The sequence below is a fragment of the Pholcus phalangioides genome, unplaced genomic scaffold, assembly GCF_987345545.1.
Source record: "Pholcus phalangioides strain wild (caught in Gottingen) unplaced genomic scaffold, Ppha-v1.0 ptg000011l_1, whole genome shotgun sequence".
NCBI classification, from domain to species: Eukaryota; Metazoa; Arthropoda; class Arachnida; order Araneae; family Pholcidae; genus Pholcus; species Pholcus phalangioides.
The window spans coordinates 3054559-3078936 of NW_028301604.1; the positions used below are offsets into that span (position 1 = coordinate 3054559).

At 33.0% G+C, this 24378-nt stretch overlaps 1 protein-coding gene across 1 annotated transcript; it reads left to right on the forward strand.

The window, feature by feature from the left end:
• Positions 1–1413: 1413 nt before the first annotated feature.
• On the forward strand, positions 1414–24087 carry LOC149079949 (trypsin-1-like). Its single transcript, XM_089238847.1, has 7 exons — positions 1414–1606; positions 3046–3539; positions 10876–10982; positions 11352–11448; positions 17771–17951; positions 21598–21740; positions 22569–24087. The coding sequence occupies exons 1-7, from the start codon at positions 1507–1509 to the stop codon at positions 22728–22730; spliced, it is 1284 nt and encodes a 427-aa protein (XP_089094973.1). The 5' UTR covers positions 1414–1506; the 3' UTR covers positions 22731–24087.
• The last annotated feature ends 291 nt before the right edge of the window (positions 24088–24378 follow it).

A 24378-nucleotide genomic window follows, 5' to 3' on the forward strand; every position in this document is an offset into this window, starting at 1 on the left:
TAATACTGTTTCCTTTGCAATTTAGAAGATCGTGCTCAGCGAACCGCTTCCTATGCTCACAAAACCGTAGATAAAAATCGGTCTCGAGTTTTTGAGCTCTGTTCGAACAGAACAAATTCAAAACATGTTCGACACGTATGCCACCAATTTTATTCACTGGAATTGAATTATTCTACGGTGTGGGGGCGGAAAGGGGTGGTGGGTGGTGGTATTTACTATTCGAGGCGGCATTTTCTCGAAATCAATAAACTTGTTTCCCCTCACCACTGTTTAGGTGATTTGGTGTCAAAAATTGATTGCTTATTTTTTTATTTATTTATTTATTTTTTTGATCTGATTTTTGTTGCCTTTAAAATGTCGTGTTTTCGTTGGAGAGACTTTACTGCGCTTGTAGAACATATTGGATATTTTTCTTCTATTTTGTACTGTGAGTGTTTTGTGTCTTATCGTGGGAAAGGTACGGAAGAGAAGGAAAACTACATTTATTTGGAAAATCTTTAGAATTTCGGAGACTTTTATGTGAGTTTTGTGTTTCAATTTTATTCAGCTGAACTAATTAGAATTTCAACACGCTTGCTTTTGATCCTTTATGCCTTGATTTTGAGAAAGCTGTACAAATCGTAATTCCCATAAATCTGTATGCTTAAGATTCATTTAACGTTTTGATGTCTACTACAGTATAACTTTTGATGTCCTTGCATCAGAATTTCTTGCTTGTCAAGAACTTTATGCACCGATAAATCGTAAAAGATACATTCCTTTGAAGTTCTTCGCCATCAGAAGGTATTTATTTAAAGTCTGTATGGGAAGGAAATGAGTTCTTAGCTCGTTATATCAATATTATGTTATATGACATTTTTAGCAATTACTTATTCTATTAATTTTAACTTTGCATAACAAATCGAATACAATCCTTCGATTCAAAGAATCTAAATCGGTATTCTTTTATCCCAGTTTGCCAACCATTTTTGTTCACAAACTCATTGGAAATACATTAAAAACCATCATTTCCTCCGGATATTGCGATTTAGTTTTTCTCTTTTTTGACACAAAGGTTCAACTCATTTAAAAATCAAAAAACCTCACAAACGGATTCACGTTTGATTGGTTTCACGAATGAGGGCTGAGGAAAATCATTTTAAATCTGATTGTGAGGAAATATCTATACATAAAAAAACAAAAAACAAAAAAAAAGAAGATAAAAGAGCAGAAAAAAAAAATTAAAAAAATGTTACGGATACCATATTAAAAGCAATGTGTCTTGTTTTAATGAGAAATTATTCCGCTAATTCATTTTTTTACCAAAATTCTCAGGAAAACTTGTACAAACGAGGAAGTGTGAACGCTGTTAGGCTGTTGTTTTTCTTTCCTTTTTGTACGGTGAGAATAAATGCTTTATGCTAGTCCTTTTATTCTCTGTTTGGCCGTGCGCACCGTTCAGTCCGGTTGTCAAACAGCTTCTTGACGTCCAGAAAGATTGGATTTCTGACGTTTGAGCACATAACCATGGTAAAAAGAAGAACATCACTGCCTCCAACAACGAGAAGCCCAATGTCGACTTTGCGCTTGCTGATTTTCTGCAGTACTTTCTTCTTGCTGGCAAGAGGTAAGATTTACGCCTTCGGGATGTTTCTGTAATAAATTCCCCCATTTATTCCGCTTCTCGAAGATTGAATCGATTTACGGGTTATCGCGTTGATTTATGTCCGCATGCAAGAAACCGTTTAAAATAAATAATGATGCACCGATATATATATATATATATATAAATAACAAATAAAAATAATATTAAGTAAGTATATATATACACACACACACACAGAGAATTCACGGACCATTCATTTTTGATATTGAACGTTATTTCTTACGTTAATTGCTTACGCAACCAATGTGATAGATTAAAAAAAAAGAATGTCATTATAAAGATTGTTGAATAGAAAGGCGATTTTGAGCATGAACAACAGGCAAAACTCGTTGGATGGATAAATTCCATCTCCGGTCAATATTTTTATCTATTGGAATCATGGAGTGTGAATATTGATAATGTATGGTAGCTGTGTTGCGATGGTCAAATTGACGTGTTACATTTTTGTGGCCATGAAAGTATTCGGAATCATGATGGAGGATGGAATTCAAATACATATATATATATATATGCAACTTTTGTAGTAACATAAAATTGAATGTTAGTTTAATTTTGTTTACTACAAAATTTTCATTTTGGAAAATGGAATTGAAATGTTAGATCAGCTGTTCTCCACATTTTTAGACTCGCGGAGTCCTTTTTACTGTATAATTTCTATGGCGGAGCTCCTTGGGCCTTATATAAAATTTACTGATTCATTTTATTTTCCTCGAGCGGACGGCATCGGAGCCCCTGGGAAGTGCACGCGGAGCTCCAAGGGTTCCGCGAAGCAACAGTTGAGAACCACTGTGCCAGATATTTCTTTGTTGGGGGGGGGGGGTGAAATTTTAGGGTATTTTGTTGTTAATTTTACCTTGAAAATTCGAAATTCAATATTTGATTCTATTGTCGCAAAACTCGTTCCACGATTTGCTTCCCTATTTTTTGCAATAATTTTAATACAAATATATAAACTTTTCCAATTCATTAAGATTTATTAATTCAGTGTTTCTAAACATTATTAGACCCAAGGACCAGTAAAATGTCTGAAACAGTTCAATGAATCAACTTATGGGAACAATCTTTTTACTTTTAATCTAAGTTGGTTTTACTATAAAATTATATTGGCTAATTGATTTGATTTAATTAGAAATATATTTTTACGTCTGTCTGTGGACCACCTCGGGTCCGTGGACTATAGATTGACGAACGGTGATTTAATCCACAAATAAAAATAAACATGGGCATGGGCATAGCTGTTGAAACTTGGAGGGAAAACTGATGAAATTGCTAGAGACACTGGTTCTCTTTCAATTGATTAATAACATGTGGCATTTAATTATATACGTAACTAATAGTACAGATCAAACTATTCCATATGTATGTTTATTATTAAATTGTTACATAATTGCCTTTCTTAGGGTATTTACATGTTCCCGGAATGACAAAGCTGCCAACACCCTTTGATCATCTTCTACGAGGAGGCCCGAATAATGGCCATAAAGTAAAACCTCATCATCATCACCACCACCACCAGAATAATGAAAATAACAATAACTGGTCCGAATTTTCCGATGATGAAATGGGAGGTTGGTTCTGGCAAGATGATGCTCCTAAGAAGGGATCTAGCAAAACTCTCGATGTTATTCCTCATGGTAAAGTGGCTCGTAGTTATCACTGGGATATTCATAATCCTTATTCAAACGCAATGTCTGACTGGAGTGATGTTTTCATGGATCATAATACATTCGACTGGGTTGATATTCCTTCCGGGAGAGCAATGGAAGGCCAAGTGAAAGACATTTTTGGCATGAAATTTCCGAATGGACTTCTTGATGAAGAGGAACGAATAGGACCTCAGCAAAATAGAATCGTTGGTGGTCGAGACGTGAGTGAAGGAGAAATCCCTTGGCAGGTGATTATCACGATTTCTTCATTTTATAGCTTTTATTTTGTTACTTTCAAAAAAATAATGCGATGTATGCATTATGTATTGAATAGATATAAATATTCAAGTGTTCAATATTACTCAATTACGATAAAAAAAACATTGAATTAGATACAAAAGCCTACAATTCAGTTACGAAACAGTTGAAGATTATCATACGGCACATTCATACAAATATTTCACTAAAATCATTCAAATTCTTACACTTTTTAGTATATGCAATTGGAGCTGATGATGATACAATTTCGAAGATTTATTTATTAAAATATACAATCGCCTTCATTATTTCCGTAGAAATAATTTTTGGTGTTTCGCATGTTAAAATTTGTTGATTTTGGCTTAAGATGAAATTTGTAAGTACCAGGGAGCTAACTAGACCAGCATCTACCTCCCTTTTTAAGCACTTTCCTGATGATATTCTTTCTTGGTGCTTATCAGGATTAGAAAATATCTTTTGAACCGGATATTTCGATCTTTCGTAGAATTGCTTTGAAGCTCAATTGCCAGTAGTAAGTCAGGTTGTGTAGCGTATACTGCTGTGAAGTTAATTGATACGTATTATGATAAGTGCGGGTGAAAATTTTTACCACGGTAAGGTATCATTTCGAAAAAATCTGGTCAATCTAACTGCGCTGTGGTATCTGATCTTGGATTATATATGGTGAGTTTAATCAACTCTATTAACACAATTTCTTTTATTTAAAGTCTGTTTTTTTTCTCACGGAGGTAAGTTGAATTTTTAAGATTTCAATTAAGTAAAGAGTGGCATAGTGATAACTTTAAGAATATTTCCTTGTCGTATTCCAATAGAAACTGAACCATCTTATGCAATGTATTAGAAACAGCGCAAATGATAATATATAAAGACCCTTTTACTTTTAAATATACCAATTTCTTTAGCAATAGAGATTCATAGAATGAAAAGCTATATTCTTAAAATATCTATTGTAAGCCAAATGTTGTCTTCCATACTTTGATGTAGATAAAATGTTAAAATTTTGCGCGGTTGACAAAATGTACTAAAACTGTTGATAACTTTCCTACTCGAAATGCACTCGAATGCACTTCAAGTGAATATCTAAGATATTGTAGATTACAAGATAGAAACAAGTTCTGCCGTAATTTTTCAGCATTTTAAATTAAACAAAATCAATTAAGAAATGCAAACCACTAATTGAAGGATAGCAGCCAGTAAATACGATGATCTTAATGATCTGTTTACACATAGTAATGGATCTATACCGAATGAGCAAGAACTACTAAAGAAGAATAGGTCGAGAAATCGACCATTGGGGTTAATACTTACTATCATTAGTTACATTGTTGAATTGAGTTCGAAATGATTTTTTCTACGACGAACTCCATTAGTATTTATGGAAGAAGATGACTTTTTATACTTCATTTTAATGAAATGATTTGGCAAACAAGAGAATCTAGCAGCTCAATTCTTTCCCAAATTGCTGAAAGGCCATCGTGATATCGATGAATTATGGCGGTTATCATAAATAAGGATCACTTCGCTTTTCTTTTATTACCGTCTGGAGGATAAGAAGCGTTTAATGGACCAAATGACCTCAGCCGAACCGCTAAATTGCCGCTACTTACTGACTTTTTTGTTTTTGTTTTTGCAACCTCTCACATTCAGCCATCTACTCACAACGATGGGAGAGTAACAGAAAGAGACACATTTTGGTACTAAACTCAGAAAAAAAAACTTTTGTTTATTCCGAATGGCAGTTATTCACCCATAATGGAAAGAGGTAATATAATCAGAGCTTGACGTAACAACTGCAAACAACTGCACGAGTATACAGTTAATAATGTCAATCAATTCGCGGATACACAAGCGAAAGTGAACAAAAATATCAAACGTAGGGGACGTATTACCATTTTTGGCACCCCAGAAGCATGGATTTTACATTCCCGGGACATTTCTGAACCGGCGCTGAGACTGCACCATGCTCAAGTCGAAATTCAAACCCAGGCCATCAAATCTGAGGGTAGCATGCTACCATATTGCTACCGAATGACTCGAACTTAGCGATGATTATATGATCATATTTTTACATTTTCTACCACTCTGTATAGCATGCTCCAAATTGATTGCAAAGAACATATCTCTGCAACAGTTGACATTTAGAAATATACTTTCTGTAACAAAAGTTTTCAAATGAGGTGCCGTTACTAAAAATCTCAAAATTTGTTTGAGGGGTTGTATATATATAAAAATAAAGAAATTGATTTTCTCTCCATGCTGAATGATAAAATCTTCCAATTATCGAAATTTAGATTAAGCTTTGAAAACTCACTTGTGTGAAGAAATTTTTTTTTATCGAAATATCAAATGCATAAAAGCACTATGTTTTAGATACTTATCACTGCGTTGAAAAATTTTTATAGTCTCAAATTTACCATTTTTAGGGACTGTACCCAAATAGAATGATCTCAACCATTTAATTTTTTATTCGCAATAAATAAAAATTACGTTTTTGACAACTATTTTGACATTTACAGAATTTTTACAACTCGGTATTTAATTTACGTTTCCGCAATTTGTGAACCACACCCTCAATCAGTGGAAATGAATGCTGAAAACGTCAAAGTAAAATATCCCCATTAATAATGCATTCAAAGATATACAATTTTTTGTAAATGGCTTTTCAAAGCCGCATTTACATTTCACTAATTGGAAGGCTTCGCACACAGGGTCTACATACAAAATTAATTTTTCTATTTCTCCAAATATACGACCCTTTGGGAAATTTGGGACATTCTGATTAACCACATGTCATTTGGAAATTTTTTGTAATTGAAAATCTGTTTCTAAAGTTAATGATTGCGGAGATATCTACTGCTGAACAAACAACTTGGGACAGCCTATACAGACTTGATAAAATTGGATTGGTCCCTTTAACATCAGGAATCTTGCATCTCTCGTTCACACAATTTTTTTCATATATTTTCATTTAAATAACTGCGAAGGAGTGCAACAAGAATTTTCGAACAAAATACAATTAAGGTTAAAAAAAAAAGTAGGTTCTATTATGAGCTTATGATTATAAAAATTCCGTAGGATTTTTTCGATTATTTCTACTTCATCTTAGAGAACCTTCAGTAACATTGAATAGAAGCTTAACTATGTTGGAGTAATTAGTGCATGACATCGGAAAAGTGGGGTGTAACTAAATTAATTTTTAAAGAAAAGTGTCAAGAAAAAAATTACCCAGGAACTTTTCAAAGCGTTATTTCGTATTAACACACACACAAAAAAATCGATGAATAAAAAATTTAGTTGATTATACGAGTAAAAAAGTAAAACAATAAAAAAAAAATAGGAAAGAATACCAAAAAAGCGTAAGAGAGAGAAGAAAAATGCACGTCGCGCAATCGTAATTTGATGGCTGGATCCCTCTACGGTTGCTTTTGTTTCACTTCAGTAGACATTACGAGACAAAAAGTGAGAAAACAAAATATTCCTTCCGCTCACTTTGGTGATCCCGTGTCATTAGAAAAGCTTGTTGGACAAGCGCGTTAGGGTCACTCGGTACAGATTGTTGTTGCTCTCTGGTTTATTAGATCTTACGAATTTATCCGGATGTCTCTTGTCACGCTATTTGACTAGGCGAAGATGTCGTGAGCAATGGAGAGAATCACATCTAGTACAACCGATGAAACAATGGCTTTGATGACACAGTGCCATGAGCCGAAGAATATTTGACGATCGATATTCAGCGGTTTTTTTTTTGGGTTTATTTTTTTTTTCAGACCTAAATTATTTTTTTATCGCTATTTTGCTTCGTTTTTTCTATACAGGCTGTTTTGCATGGAAGATATCTCTTCAACCGTCGGCTTTAGAAGCATACTTTTAGTTACAAAAAGTTTTCAAATGACGTGCAGTTAATCAAATATTAAAATTTGTTTGAGAGTTCGTATGCATAAAAAAGTACGAAATCAAATTTTTATACAATTCCCATTCGCTCAAAAACCCAATTAGAAAGCCATTGCCCTGTCTCTTCTCAGGCCAACAGAAAATTCCACGTTTCTAAGAGCAATATTTGCTGAAATATTTGAATTTAAAAAATCGCAGATAAGTTGGGAAAGAACAGCATAAACGAGGGAAAGAAGCGATGTCCCTTAGTTTATACTGTTCTTTCACGACCCACTTTTATTCAATTTTTGAAATCAAATTCACTTAGAGACATGGATTTTTTTTGTTGGTTTTAGAAAAGACAGGGCAACATCTTTATAATTGGGTTTGCTTTTGAGTACACGGGGATTTTATAATAATTTAATTTTTATATTTAATTATCTTCACCAGTTAATACTGAACCGCATTTTACCGGCAAACCGTCGTTTCTAGAAGCTAAGTTTCAGTTTGAAAAAGTATCCAAATAATGTGTAGAACTTAGATACGTGCATCATTGATGTAGCAAAGGGTTGCATACTTATTCAAATATAAAAATTAACTTTTTATACGGACACGCTGTTCTCAAAAACCCAATGGGAAAGTTGTTGTCCTGCAGTATTCGCTCAGATGTTCGAACCCAAAAATCGAAGGAAAGTTTTTAAAGGGGTCATTCAAGTATTACGTCAGCATCGATAGGTGGAGGAGGCTTCGGGTTTTGCTGACTTTTGATGAACAGTGGGAAGGTGGGTAGACTGATGCTTACGTCATCAACCACCCTTTATAAAAATATGAAATATTCGTTATAGCATCTTACTCGGTGTGCCAAAAATAATAAAAACCTTTCCCTACTTTGTGGGCAGTAATTATGCCGCGGTTCACTAGAGTAATCTGGGTACGTGCCGCGGGTAACTTGAGTAATGTAGAGCTGCACTGGGGGCCTATTAAGTGCTCTAAAACTGTGCCACATGTCACTCAAGGGATTTCTAATCGTGCCATGGACCGCTTAAGTGTTCTGGAACTGTATCACGGGTCACTTAAGTGATCTGTGAATATGCCGCTTAGTTGATTTTTGCAAAATTAGGTTTGAAGTGCCGGGCCCCATCTGATAGTCCCCGAGGGCCACGTTTGGCTCACGGGCCATGGGTTTAGTATATATGGCTTAGAGGATGGGTCGCAATGAATTTCTTAAAAAAAATTTTTGACTTCCTAGGCTGCAAAAATATCATTGGAATTAACTGAAATTGATTATAACAACACATATAAAGGTATTTTCTTCCAAAATTTCAATTTTTAAAAAAATATTTTTCATAACAAAAATAAATTTTTGATCGACCCGGGGGGGGGGGCATGAACCTCCCTCTCCCCTCATACGTGTCTAATCCCAATATGCGTTAGGAGGTAGGAGGCAGCTGACAAAATTTTGCCGACAGGGGAGGGATGAGGTCAGAAATGGCTAAAAATCTGCTGACGTAATACTTGAACGGCCCCAAAGGACAAGTGTTTTGTTTGTGACGGTTCTTTTCCTACTTTTCTCCAATTTTGAATTTAAATATTTCAGTGAATATTGTTCTTTTGGTTGGCCTCAGAAGAGACAGGGCAATAACTTTCCAACTGGGATTTTCAGTACACGGGGGCCGTATAAAAAGTTAATTTCTTTATTTTTTTTCATGTGTACATCAAACAAATTTTAATATTTTGAGTAACTGTCCGTCATTTGAAATTTTTTTGTAATTGAAAATATGCTTTGAAAGTAAACAGTTGCAGAAATATCTGCTATGCAAGTTGGGACACACTGTATTATTTTTATTAAAGTGAAATTTTATTTACGGCTTAGTTTGCAAAAATCCACTTATTTAAGATATTTTATGAATATTTTCAAATATTTTAGATAAAACTGCTTAGTTATATGAAAGTGAAAGAGAAACCTCGTTTTATATATATTTATATGATGTCGATTTCATGCAATCTCATTTAATAAACACAGGAAAGTAACATTTCTAGTGAAAAGAAAAAGGTTAATTACTTTTTTAAGTAGTAATCGCTTTGAGAGCCAAGTCATTTTTCTACTATATTCAGTTATTAGTTAATATTTTGGCAACATTCCAATAGCATTTCGTTAAATTAGACTGTTCTATACAAACTGTTCAACTACTTAAATTTATTAAAAGAATATACAATGGTGTGAGTGTGCGTTAGTAATATGTGATTATTATGTGATTGCAACTCACCTAAAACGGACTTGTCTCGAGATTTTTGTTGAGAAATCCTTTAAAGTAGCGTCATATTTTAATTCGTATACCGTACATTATATTTATTTTTGAATGAAGCGAGAATTTGAACGTGGATGCGCTGAAATTGAGCAGTATATAAAAGCAAAATTTTAAACAAAAATCATCAACTTACTGTTTAAAAGACACCCCTCCCCCCCGAAAAAAATAACAAAAAACGTACGAAATTCTCTATCGAAAAATAAAAATTATGATATTTTAAAATAGTTTGCATCTAAAATAACATTTGCATTTCCTTTTATAAGTCTGTTTTGATATCATATCTGTATGTGGTGGATATGTTGGAGATAAATGTGATAAATATGTAATGTGATAATACAAAATAACCAGTTACTATGGTTAAGTAACTACCAAGCATTTTGGTAAGTTTTATAAATTTCCCTAAATTAATCACTTTCACCGGTGATTTTGAGACGTATCTAAGCGTAGTTGGTAAATGTAATAAGTACTAGCAAAACTATTACTTTTACCGGCGATAATGCATAATACCCAGGCGTCGCGTGGTTGGCAAACATTATAAATCGTACTATGATAGTTGATATATCTATTTTATCTTCATATTGGGGTACGATTGTAAAATTTGTTATCATTATATCGTTGTCCGACTATATTCATCACACATACTAGATTCATTTAAAATTTTTTTCATATTCATCACATTCACCAAAACACTTGGGCATTATGCATAATCACAGATAAAGGCGTTAAATTGCAAGTGTTTATCAAATTTACCAACGACACTTGGTTTTGTGCATATTTGCCGGAAAAGTGATAAAATTATGAAACTTACCAAGACGACTGGTTAGTATGCATATTATTACATTTACCGTATTTATCACATTTATTGTAACAGATATAATACAAGAACTAGCTCTTACTACCAATTTGAAAATCTTTCTGTCTTTCTTAAAGAAATATTTAACTCAGATTATAAGATAATGAAAGGAGTTTTTTAACATTGAAATTTGATACTTTTAAGCTTCAGAAAATTAAGTTTTGAATATTTAAATTTTTCCTGATTAGTTAGTAAACTCGCATCCAATGTAAATATCGCACAATATTTGCACACGACAATTTTTTTCTTAAATATATAAAATATTCTCTTCAGGTGTCCCTACAGAGAAAGTCCATGAGAAGTGGTAAAATATATCATATATGCGGTGGTTCTATCATCAACAAGAGATGGATTGTAACGGCAGCTCATTGTGTTGCATTGTGAGTACAGCTTGGTATATATTTTTTCACTTTTAATTTAAGGCAGCACCGATGACCTTTGGCTGTTCATGGTATTTTTCAGTAAACAGCTCTGTTTAAAAATTAGCCCCATGGTTCTACATACATTGAAAAGCAGATCGAAAACTGAAAATTCCAATGTTCACAAAAAGAAATGAATAAATGAAGAACCAAATTCTATTATACTCATATCATCATGTTATACGAGATAGTTTCATGATTGGAAGTTTGATTTCGAATCATGAATTCTGATGATTGAAAAATGTTATGAAAATTGTAGGAAATTAAGAAATATGAATAATTATATGATAAAATATTTTTGTGTAATTTTCATTTCTTTCTCAACTTTAGGGCTTTAATGTCGAACTATAGAGTAATATCTGGAACCAGTACATTAGATGATGATAATCGCATAACAGGCCGAGCAGGTGGTTATATGATCCATAAGGTGATTGAGATTTTCATTGTTACATACCACGTGTATATCATTCGTAATTCATTCTAATCATCATATCAAAAAGTTTAATCTTCCAGTTTTCTGGTAAATGCATCATTCCTAGACTACAGTAGAACCTCTAGATAATGGATACCCATGGAACCAAAAATTTTGACCGCTAACGGGGAGTGTCCGATAATGGGGAGGTATGATATACAGTGGAACCTCGTTTATACGACGTTTGGCTTCGGTCACAATTTGTTCCTGTACATTTTAATGTTAAAATATATATGTTACTGTGTGTGTGTGCGTGTGTGAAACTAATACACTGGTGGTTATGCATAATTACCGATCGTCTCGATAAAGAAAGTTGATTAAATTTCACGACATTTATCACTTTTACTGGCAATTATGCGTAATTCCTTAATAAAGTTGGAAAGTCTGATAAATATGGACAAATTTATATATAACATTTTTTCTCTCTTCATTAAACCAATTAATTATTTTTACCCGTACAAGAATTAAATTAAAATAAATGTAAAGAAGATAAAAACATTCATAACAACGTTATCAGTCTTGCAATATTCACTTTCTTCTCACGTATCAACAAACGAAACCAACATAATCATTCGAATTCGCCATCCTGGGCAATAGTTACGTTCAGTTAATCAAATGATTAAATGATAATATATCATATTTATTAACATAAATATAATCTTAGTTGAATATTATAAATTCTCGGTTTATGACATGGCAAACTCTAAAAAATTAGAGTTTGCCTGATTATACTGCAAGCTATCGGGAGCGTCCGCCAATTGGTAGTGAAATGCGTTAAAGTCCTATTCCACCTGAACGGAGATCAGAAAAGTATCCGTTGATGGGAGTGTCCTTTATATCACACTTTCGAAACGGATTTTTTCAAAATGAGTAAAAAACGCGATAAAATATCAAATAATCCATAAAAGACAACAAGACACGCTTTGATAGGTCAAAAATATTGGAAAATATGTAACTATATAATGAGATTATTGGATTTAGTATTTTTTTTTTCTTGTATATACCACATAGTGTCGGTAAAGTCAGACGTCAAACTAGCAAAAATCATTTGAAAAATTCACCTCGGGGTCTTCTGAGATTCAATAGGGTATATTGCGGATTAAATGCTATTCTTTCGTACACCATAAGAAGAAAAAACATGACAAGAAAACAATTCCCTTCAGATCTTCTCAGATCGTTTACAGCTTCTGTTTTGGCAGTGATTTCTGCGATACGTCAAAATACATCACAGAAATCCCCAAACGTTACTTTGTGTCACCTGCGAAACGATTTCGGAACTTTTAATCTTGGCTGGAGATTAAAGAAATTGCCAAGAAATAGAAATAGTAAAAACGGTGGGAAAAGAACAAATTTTTGTTTCCTATTCCGATAAAATGGGTGAAGTTATTTCTCTCTAGAGCATTAGTTTAACACCACGTTTAAATCTGTGACATAGTCATGATATTTATTGTGTTGGTTACGAATTCATAACACGACCAAAAATTTTGTTTGAGCGCATTTATTTTCTTTATATTTTCTAAACCGCAATATAAATCATGAAAAATTTAAAGGGAGTTCATACCTTTAACATAGTGGAAAACTATGCTCTAATAGAAATATCATTAAAACTACTATTTAACTATTGTTTTATTTCAATTTTTTTACACAACTGATTGTACGTGCTATACTCTACTGGTATAGTTTCACGTAGGATACTTGATTTTTTGGGAATTTTTAAAAAATGCACTAGAAACGGCTTGCGTGCATGATAAAATACCATGACATGAATATAATTGAGTAAAAATTTATTCGAAATAAGGGATAATATTCAGCTCATGAAATGAAGCAAAAGGTTGAGATTTCATTGAATCAATCTTATCTAAAATTAAATTTTAAAATTTAAATTGCAAATTTTGAAAAAAAAAATAATTACGATTGAGTCAATATGATCTCAGCCTTTTGCTTCATTTCATGAACTGAACAGTTTTCTTCAGTTTGAATCAATTTTAATTCAATTACATCGATGTCGTTGTATTTTATCATACACTCAAGCTATTTTTAATGCATTTTTTTTAAATAAAAAAAATTAAGTATCCAAGATATGTAAAACTTTATACCAGCATAGTATAGCTTATACAATCAAGAACATACTTAAAAAATTTAAAATAAATCAATGGGTAAATAGTATTTTTAATGATATTTCTATTAGATCATAGTTTTTCTTCATGTTAAAGACATCTACTCCCTTGAAACATTTTCTTACGATCAGTTCGGTGATGGAAATATTTATTCAACTTAATAGCGTATACATAACAGTTTTAAAGACCTTTGATATTTTCGTGTTGTATTGTTATAATCAGTGAGGGTTTTATAATCTGTTATTGAAGCATTAAAATTATTCAAATTTTCTAGTCGTATAAAAGTACAAAAACTATGTTGTTTTTATGCTGCAATTCCAAAACAAAATTGTTTCAACTACTTTTGCTCCCTTCTCATACCGTATAATTGCAAAAAAATTAATGATGTCAAACCATCATTTGAACTGAAATCATAAAGGATTATTTTTGTGGCAGTTATTATTAGAGGCATAAAATAAAATAAAGTAGGCAACTATTTAGGAAGGTAACTGAAAGAAGTTTGTGTGGGGAAAAAAATGTTTATTTTTACGCTTTAGTATTTTTTTTACTAAAAAGTTAAACCGATGAAAATTAATCCATGAATTCATTCTTGCATGCAAGCCAAATTAGTTTTAACTACCGTTGATTTACTCAGATTTGAACAAAAAAAAAATGAATTTATCATAAAAGAATACTTGGGCGTTGATTCCAAACAAAATGCTCGTTAATGCTCGATTTATTGCTAAAAAGGAAATAATATCCAACGTCTCTTTCTCTCAAACATTTCGCGCGAATGTAATCTTTTTGTGCGATTGCAAGCTAAGGGTACTTTTTGTCCATAATCCGGAGTGAGCAGATCGTTAGGAATCTGCAGATGTCTTCAAGTCGTAAGTAGGATCGGAAGCACGAGTCCATGAAACACTTCATTACACCGGTTGATGGAATTGCGGAACACTTTCTCTTGGTTCTTCTCATTTTTTTTCCTCTATCTTTCACCACTTTCATCAGTGGTCCGTCACGGCTTCTGAACTGAGAAGTGTACCAGGTGCCGTGCAGTCCAAATTCCTCCACTGAACACCATGACTTTTTCCACGCCAGAGGCAGTTCCCTACTTCCTTTCAGGGTAGGAAGTCAAGGCCTTATTCTTAAGACTTACGTTTCCTTCTCAAACACAGATAAAAAAAAAAAAAGAATAATAACAATTTTTGATTTATTATTTTTATTGCTCATTATTATCGGGATAAAACGTTTATTACTTATATCCTCAAATACTAAGTAGGTGTTTTTTTACAGTAATTTATTTGCCTTTCTTCTCACATAAGGAATTGCTAAAACTAATGAGGTTGTTTCAATGAATTAAAAAAAACAATGTTTTAAGGAGATTGATTAGTTGGAAGGAAAATGTCAAGAGAAAGCATTTTTTTTAAAAATATTTTTGTGGAAATGCATAATCGTTTCCGTTTAGGAGGTTATCCAGATATAGATACGATTCGATATTTTACCTTTTTTTTTTGGAACACTCGATTGAACACGAGAAAATATTTCATATTTTAAAGTTGGAATGGGATTTATTTCCTATGTTACCGAATACGTGTGCTTTCAGTGTTTGATGCCAAATAGAAAATGCAATATGAATTTTTAAAGCTCTCAGATATTATATTTTGTATATGAGGACATATATAGTATAGTATACAGGGTGTAAGTAAAGACCTTAAACACTTTTAACTTTTTAGTATTGATCCTAAAGACACATTATCAGTTAAGAAAATCACTGAAATTTGATACATGCCAAATCGCAAATTCGGTACATTAAATTTGTTATCCGTTTCTTGAACTTTCCAACTGAAAAAATGTTGTTCTGCTTATAATACGTGCAACAAAAAAGACTCATGCATTCCTTAGTGAAATATTTGTATAGAGCCAATTAAGTTAAAATTTCATGATTCTCTACATTGGCACATTAGAAAAACACGTTGAATGTAATTCCTGTTTGTTTGTGATCTACACATGTTTTGACCATGAAATAAACAGAAATGCAGAGTATGTAACTTTCGAAAGTAAGTAAGTACCATTATGAATAAGTTGTGTGCGTCTATTCAAGTGACTGGGCTCAGCAAGATCAGCAGACTTGTAAGAAAATGAGAAATTCGCAATTTACTGTCCGTGCTGGATGTAAGCCCGATTAGCGATAATACACATTTTTACCCGAAACTTTTTTACTCATTACTGAGAATTTCAAGTCTGACATATGAACAAACATCGCTAAGGTGACGTTCTAAATCCAGCATAATTTTGTCTTCATACTGTTAAACCTGCTGTTTGAAATAGGCTTATCCCCCCTAAAGAAAGAAGTCCAGTGGGATCCGTAAAAGAAACTCTACATCACCACCATAGCTAATAATCCGTTGGCCGAACGTACCGGTCATGAAACTTCGAATATCTGTTAGATAGTGACCAGAGGCGTCGTCATGTTGAAATCTAATCGATCGCATTCCGATCGATGGCAGATCATCCAATAATTTTAGTAATAAATTCTGAAGAAGCTCTTAATATCTAACATATCTTTGTCCCTTTAAAATTCCTTTAGAGAACATGGTGCTAACAATTTATTGTTCCATATGTCGCAGCGAAAAGTATTTTGATACAGCTCTTGATGTCTGACTGATCATCCAGACTGAATAAAAAACTGAGTTTTGTATTCTAATACTGTACCTATACAAGTCCCTTGCAAAGTAAATGCAATATATCTGAACTATATATATATATATACATCAAGTGGTATGTCTCTATGATCAATTGTTCAAAAATTAGTGTCATAGGACTTAATTTTGCACCCTGTATATGAATTCAAAAATATTATATATATGTGTGTTTTATTCTTAAAATTGGTCTATGAGCTACCTGCCTTCTACAAAATCCTTAAAATATGAATATTATACGTGTTGAGAAACACTTAAATGAAGATTAATATCGCATTGACGTGTGTTTTCACGCAATGTTTTCAAATATATTTGAATATAGTTTATAGTTAGAGACACATGGAAATTTTAGGGTTGTGTTCATTCCAAAATAAACTAAAACTATATTTATTGATTCATTTTCCAGTGCTAGTTTATGAAATATCTATAAGATTTATTGACAATGGAAGCTTATTACTTTAGTTAGGTATGAACCTAATTCCCAACTGTTGACCTGATTTTGCTTTATTTATAAGTGGTACCAGGATAACCTGCATGTTGTTTTTTCTTTATATATTGAATTTCCTTAAATTGGGATCCAATACTTAATTGGGATCCTGATAATTGACCAATTAATTCTCTAACAAATCGAAGATTTTTTCGGCGATCCCTGAACTTTCTTCCTTCTATTGGGCATAAACACTTTCTCTCGTAATTAGAGCGTGATGACCTAATGCTGTCGTAGAGGTAGAAGATACAATTTAATAGAGCGAAATTCATAAAATAATTTAATCTGCACATGCTTATAAATCAAACGATCGTAACATAAATCGTTTTTACTTATAAATTATTGTATACATTTTAATATACAGGGCGCATAGGTAACAGGGCGTATGACATTTTACTGGTGAACCGTTGATCCTAGAGGCGTACTTCCAGTTACAAAAAGTGTTCAGATCACGGGTAGTGATTTGTATACTTTACTCAGATATGTCATTCATGTGTTGCAAGGGATTGTATAGTTATTAAAATAAAAAAAATAACTTTTTATACCGTCCCCGTGTGTCCAAAAACCCAATTAGAAAGTTGTTGCCCTGTCTATGTTGATGCCAACTAAAAAAATTCCACATTTCTAAGTGCAATTTTCACTGAGATATTCTCGAATTCGAAAACGGAGGAAAGTTCGGGAAAAAAACACTATAAAATGTGCGGCGAAACGGTTTTCCCGCATTTAGGAGAGACAGGGTAACGACTTTCTAATTGGGTTTTTGGGCACATGGGGACGGTGTAGAAAGTTAATATTTTTATTTCAATAACTGAACAAAACCCCTTGCAACATGAATGGCATATCTGAGTACTACACGTGATTTGGATACTTTTTGTAGTTGGAAGTATGCCTCCAGAATCTTTCGGTTCACTAGTAAAATGCCATACGCCCTGTCACCTATGCATCCTGTATATATCGAACAAGACTTAATATTTATGTTATGATTCTCTTTCCAGGTGGTCGATGTTCATATTCATGACGATTATGATATGTTCAAATTCAGAAACGATATCGCTCTGCTAAAAGTAGATTCAGGTTTTGATCTTGGAGGGAGTGTGTCAGCCATACGGTTACCATCACCGGGATCTAGGTTCAGTGGCACTGCTCATGCCTCCGGCTGGGGACTCACTCAAGAAGGTAATCGAAATTTTCAGTTTTTCGATTTCTGACCGATGCATATTTTATTAAATTACTGAAATCAGTTTCTCGAAACGCTACATATCACGTATTGTAATTCCGAAATGGTTTCTGGATATGTTTGGTCTTAAGCATTGACATAATACGCAGTCGAGTAACTCCTACTTTGACATCGTGCGTGACTATTGAATTAAGGCAAACGTTTCAAGCTGGCTTGATACGAATATAAGGTGAGATGTAAGCATTCTGAAAATGTATCGGTCGTTACTGTAGTAGGTTAACCCTTAAACTGCTTCCATCGCTTTTGAATGATGGCCTCAGCAGCTTGATCGATAACCCGCTGATAGTTTGACTTGCGTTTTTTTAAATGAAGTTCTTAGAATGACACATAGATGGCGTACGAATGGATGTTCAAGTTGTATTTTTCATCATTATCATATTATATATATATATATATATAATTTTTATCATATCTCTATTCTCTGACAGGTTTGCTCTTTTACTGTATCCCCTCCCCTTTTTTGTTTTATTCCATCTGTGCAACGTCTGAGTTTGATTTGCATCTAATTTACAGAAAATAAAACTTGAAAAAAATGATTTTTTTTTTCACGTACGCAGAGAATAATCATATCACCGACTATTTGTGCAGTTTAAGGGTTGATCAAGTTATCTATAAGATTATAAAAAAAGGACGATTGTCGGCTTTCTAGCCAAACATCGCAGTGTGCTTGAAACTTGGGGAGTTTGGTGAAATATTCGGTTTCTGCTGTCGTTTGCGTGCATCGTAATTAGACAAATTACATCACGGCAATTAAAATGTAATTAATACTGGAGTAAAAACAGCGAAGAGAGCACCAAGCGATGTTGATACGAGAGGTAGAGATCGATTTCGATAGTGCACGAGGCCCGACCTCCAAATGAACTGGGAAGAACGCTTGTCTGAAATGCCAGCGCAGTAAACTCTGCTGTATATGGTGCTCCAAAGAAAATGGGTAGTCATTGAACCCATGGTAAGAAAGTTGCTTCGGTACAAACAATTTCAATTTCCAAGGCGGTAACAAAATTGGACTTTATCTGATCGGCAGAGTTTCCTCCTTGAAAGGAAGGAGAGTGCGCGGAATACATGGCTGCTGTCGTAACTGGAGAAAAATCTCCGAGAACAAAACTCTGCATTCATTACTGAAAGATTAAAAGCTGGTGATAGCAGTATTATTGTCTGAGAAATGTCATTGCGGTATTGCCTGAGGTCATAAATACTTCTGGAAGCCACTTCCATCAGTTATCATCGTTTATGATAAAAGTTTATTATCTTTCCTGGGACGCGTAATTTAAGATCGGGAATGGCGTGTTATTTCAAATTGTTGTTTGACGAAGAATTCTTAATCAGGGAAGATTTCAACGGGTCGGTGAGCTTGAATGAGAAAACAATTAATTTAATGTTCATTATTATATACTGAATATTATTCTGCCAGGGGATCCGTTGTTATTTATTTTCTTGTAAAATATACCTCCATCCTAATATGTGTACATTCATCCGTCTTAACGAAATTTATTCCAACTCCCAACCCCATCTCGTCTGCAATCACCATAAAATTTGTTAATCGTGATAGTACCTAATTGTCCGGGAAAAATATGTTGTAAACGCTTTGTATGTTTTTTTCTTCTTCTTTTTTGACACAAAATAAAGTGTTCCAGACTCTGCCACGAAGCTGGGCTGGAAGAGATCTCGGCAACGGGATAAGTTCAGTGGCAAAGTTCTGGCGTTCATTCATTCATTAATGTTATTTATTTCATTGGCATAGTGGGTCCGTGGCCTTTACCTTATTGTCACAATGGGTCCATACATAGGACCCAAACGGTTACCAGTTTAGTTACTGAAAAGGTATAAAACAATATCATACCCCATGCAAAATTTCAATTACCACTATTACTTAGAATGCTTCAGTGTTTTTTCTGATCATAAGATGTATATGCTGAACGGTAGATACCCCTTATGTGGCATGAATGTAACACAGTAACCCGAGAAAAATTTATGCCATACAAAAGTGGAAATGGGATTTCGGCGAATTATTGTAGGCATTGTGCAAGGTGACGGCGCAAGCAAGCACTTCAAATTCTTTCAGTGAAACACGTTCACGAGAGTCTCATCGACCGAAACTTTGGTATTCGGTGAATATGTATGTTCATACATCAAACATCCGGATCGTTCGTGCATTGAAACGCGTCCAAAGAGCGAAGGCTTAGCTTGTTATTGAATATTGATGCCGCCTGGCTCAAATCCAATGTTTTTATTATATTTTTCTAAAGTTTTTATTTCGTAGTCGTTCCCCCCCCCCCAAAAAAAAGCTAAGTTCCAATGAATCTAATATCTCATAAAAATCCCAAACCATGGGTGCTAAAGCCATTGGTTTTCAGTTGAAAAGCAATAGAATGAAAAAATTCTTATAAAATTTTCCAACATACATTCCCTTATATACATTGTATGTACACAAACGCGAACATGTTCTATTCACGAATGTATATTACATTCGAATAAATCTAGTACTTCGGAAATTTAATATACCAAAACAAGAAATCATTCTATCATTTACTAGAAACGTTTTTCTTGTGTTAGATGCAAGTTAAGTGACTAGACTTTTGGATACTCATAGCTTCTATAATATGGCGATCGATTTAATGTCACGGAATAAAATCGGTATAACATAATACCCACGTACTTTATTCTCTATAATGTATTCATTCTATACACCATATTGCTAATGCAAACACTTTGAATTATTAAAAAGCCTCTGAGACATTAGATGTTTGCAATGTCACATGTTTGTCATGTTATATTAATGGTTTGTATCCGTAGATAGTGCCTCATTTTAACCTTTTATTGCCCTGTGTATATTTAAATATACATGACAAATGCGTGGTCAAAGCACCTTGTACCACCACCTCCTGTTTTTTTTTTGTTTTTTTTTTTGGTACTTTATAAAGTACAGCTTTCAGCGTCATTTCAGTGCAGAATATAGCTACATTAAACCAATACGTTGTACTTATATATTACCCACAAAGAGTTAATTTCTTGTCGGTGTCATTTTTTTGAGAGCTGCGGGAATTTTCTGTGTTCAGAGAGATTTGTAAAATCGAGCCAACTTGAGGGAATTGGAAAAATAATTTAAGGTAGCGACTATATATGCACTTTTGCTGAACAAGATTTTATCAGCTAATAGATAACAGTAAAATAAAAGAAAACTGTATATTTACCGTTATTGTTCATTATAACTACATTAAAATCCTTATTTTGCGGACACTGGCGGGACAAAAAAATTCGTTCGTAAAAGAGAGGCGACGGTAAATCAGGGGTTTTAAATGCATACATTTATTATACAAGTGAAAATATTATTTGACCGTAAAAGAGGGGTTTTACTGTAATTATTAACCATTCTAATTAATTAAATTGCTGCGCTGATGTTTCGTTTAAAAATATGCTAACAGCACCCATTTGCATCTGCATTTGTACTTTTTTCCAATACATTTTTATGTATATGAGCGAATCATAGAGAGTTGAATATAAGTTATGCCTACAAAATTGAGAAATAATATGGATAATCAGATAAATATATACTATTCTAGTAATCTGAATTAATTATTGCTTTAGGAGTAAGAGTAACACCAGCAAAATTGAAATCCGTAAGTCTCCCATTATGGACAGATGAAAAATGTAGGCAAGCATATGGAGATAACGTTGCCGATTCTATGATTTGTGCCGGTTACGACAGTGGTGGCAGGAGCGTATGCCAGGTAAGTACTCAATCTTTTTTTTATGATCGAATTTCTGCTTTATCCATGTATCGTTTTCCAATAAGGTGGTTTTGATGATATTACCAGTATTGTTTAGTGTATAGACACAAAACATACCTGTAATCGAACATTTGAGTGAAATTGAATATTTTTCGTTTTAAAAATTCAACTTAATCACATTTGAATCAGGTTCATGGAAAATTGGATTGGTTGAAGCTTTATGCAATAAAAAAAAAATATAAGTAATGCAAAAAAGAGATTTGTAGGCCTCGGGTTTCGTAAAAGCAGTGCCTAAAACGGAAGATCGAATATACGAGGTACTAACATCAACCATTACTGTATATAAGACGTGTCTATACATCACGTAAGCACGTATTTTTTTTCACAAATTAAGACCATCGTTTTAAAGTAAAAAATTAAAAATCACCAAGATAATATATATATATTCAAACGACATATAATTAAGATATTTGTGATTGTAACACAAGAATTCACTAATATCAGCCAATATATCAACACCAAGTTGGCATTTTTATACGCGTGTATATATACATATATATTAAATTTGTTTATCTAGCTGAAAGCGACGAATATTACAAAAATAAAATAAAAATTGTACTAAAACAAAACAACAGAAACTCATGATCGTACAACATGATTTTTCTGATAAAAATTAGAAAATGAGTATGTATGTTAGAGCTCTCATTTCCAGTTTCAGTTTTCCCACAATATTACGCTGAATTGTGATTATGTTTATTATGGATTGTTTTTTTTTTTTGTTTAATGTGAGTATAACATTGATGAATATTTTTCTCACTAAAATTTTAGGGAGATTCTGGAGGCCCACTGTTCCAAGGCTCTGGTGGTGGCGCAGTATTGATAGGTGTAGTCTCATGGGGAGTAGGTTGTGCAAGGCCTGGAAAGCCTGGAGTGTATACCGAAGTGTCTCATTATATTGGATGGATCAATGATATCACTGGAGGCAATTAAATTATTTAGATACTTTGTGAGAGAAACAGAAGAACAAGCAATTATTAGTCTTCCAGCATAGAAAAAATGTTCGTGAACACGTGCTGAGTGAATTGACAAATCAGTAACTGGCCAGGCAAAAGAACGAGATCAGACCAGTGAAAGCTTATAGTCAGTAATGCTGAGAAACCCGCGTTGAAAAATGATTCAGATGGATCATTTGAGATAATATTGGGAAGGAATTAGCACAGCACATCAATCGTTGATGAAGAGATTAGAGTAATTTATTCTTTCCATGTACGCTGACAAATTCATGCATAAGCTCTCTCTGAGTTCATTGAATATCCATCATCATCACTCTAATCAACATTTTCCTTCATAACGAAATTTTGATTATCAAATGAACAATTTGTGTTAGATTTGTGAACATTTTTGAAGAACAAATACACCTATATTATTATCATTCATATATAGAGTGGCAAACAAGATACGATATGACTAAAAGTTTTGAGATTTAAACTACCATTACAAGTATACGTTTTCTCGAATGGTATAATAGTTGTTTTATCATTTTGAAAAATTTGTGAAGACTGAATATCTATTTCATTTCATTTTCAACTTCAAAAAAAAAAATCGGAAATATAACAACGCCGTTTTCTTGTTTCGAAGAGAAAAATCAATAATGTTAAATTAAAATTTACTATTGTTGAGATTATTTTATTAACTGACAATAAAATACAACTCTGGAACTACGTAACACAGGATCCATCATTTTTACAAATGGTGTTGGTGCTCTATGGATACTAGATGGAAAATAATAACTTGATAATACGTTGTTTAAGGACACGAATGTCAGAAAGTAGTAGTAAAGAATTTTTCCATTATATCCATTTCAAGTCATTAGATGAAAAATCAGATATAAATACAATGATTGGTCAAAAATTAAACTGTACTTGAAAAATTAATTTTTTTCGCTTATTTCTAATAAAATACTTTTGCACAGGGCTATCCGGTACCTTATTGTTTCAAAATAACGCGCTAGTTTTGTACATTTTTCATGAACTGCTTATATAGTAATTATGTTAGGCATGCATATTAAAGCACGCACCACCGATTCAGTTAGATGCGTGCTATTTTAGTAGAGCCATTCATCACAAAAAATATTATATGTATATACGTTCGAAAATATTCATTATTCTATGTAATCATTTATAAAAATCACTGTAGGACATTGTCATTTATCTTAACAGGTTACACTGGTAAGACCGTGCATGAATAATTCTTGTACGTATATGTTTTGTCATAAGTGTTTTCAAATGATGGCGTTAATTTAAAAATGTTAATAAATTTTATGAATAAATATTATTCAGATATACGATTTCCGTGTCATTCAGTTTTTTTGTGATTTCGATAAATATTTAGTTGACTTTATTTTTACTGATATTCGTCATATATTTTTGTAACTAATGGAAAAAGAGCTATCTTAAAAACTAAAATGATTATTTTAATCATAAAAATTAAATTCAAATCAGTAAAATTGTAGAAAAAGGCGAAAAATTCTTGAACAACTATACCAAGTAATTTTTATTTTTAGACGAAAAATATTTTAATGAAATTTTATTTCTCCGATTTTATTCATCAGAAACCTTTACAAGTTCGTTTCCATAGG

What these genes read in the sequence shown, in the direction of transcription:
- LOC149079949 (XM_089238847.1), top strand. Translation starts at nt 1,507, where the DNA reads ATGGTAAAAAGAAGAACATCACTGCCTCCAACAACGAGAAGCCCAATG. An exon ending in TTTCTTCTTGCTGGCAAGAG is followed by an intron (nt 1,607 to 3,045) that starts GTAAGATTTACG and finishes TGCCTTTCTTAG; the next exon opens with GGTATTTACATGTTCCCGGA. An exon ending in GTGGTTATATGATCCATAAG is followed by an intron (nt 11,449 to 17,770) that starts GTGATTGAGATT and finishes TTCTCTTTCCAG; the next exon opens with GTGGTCGATGTTCATATTCA.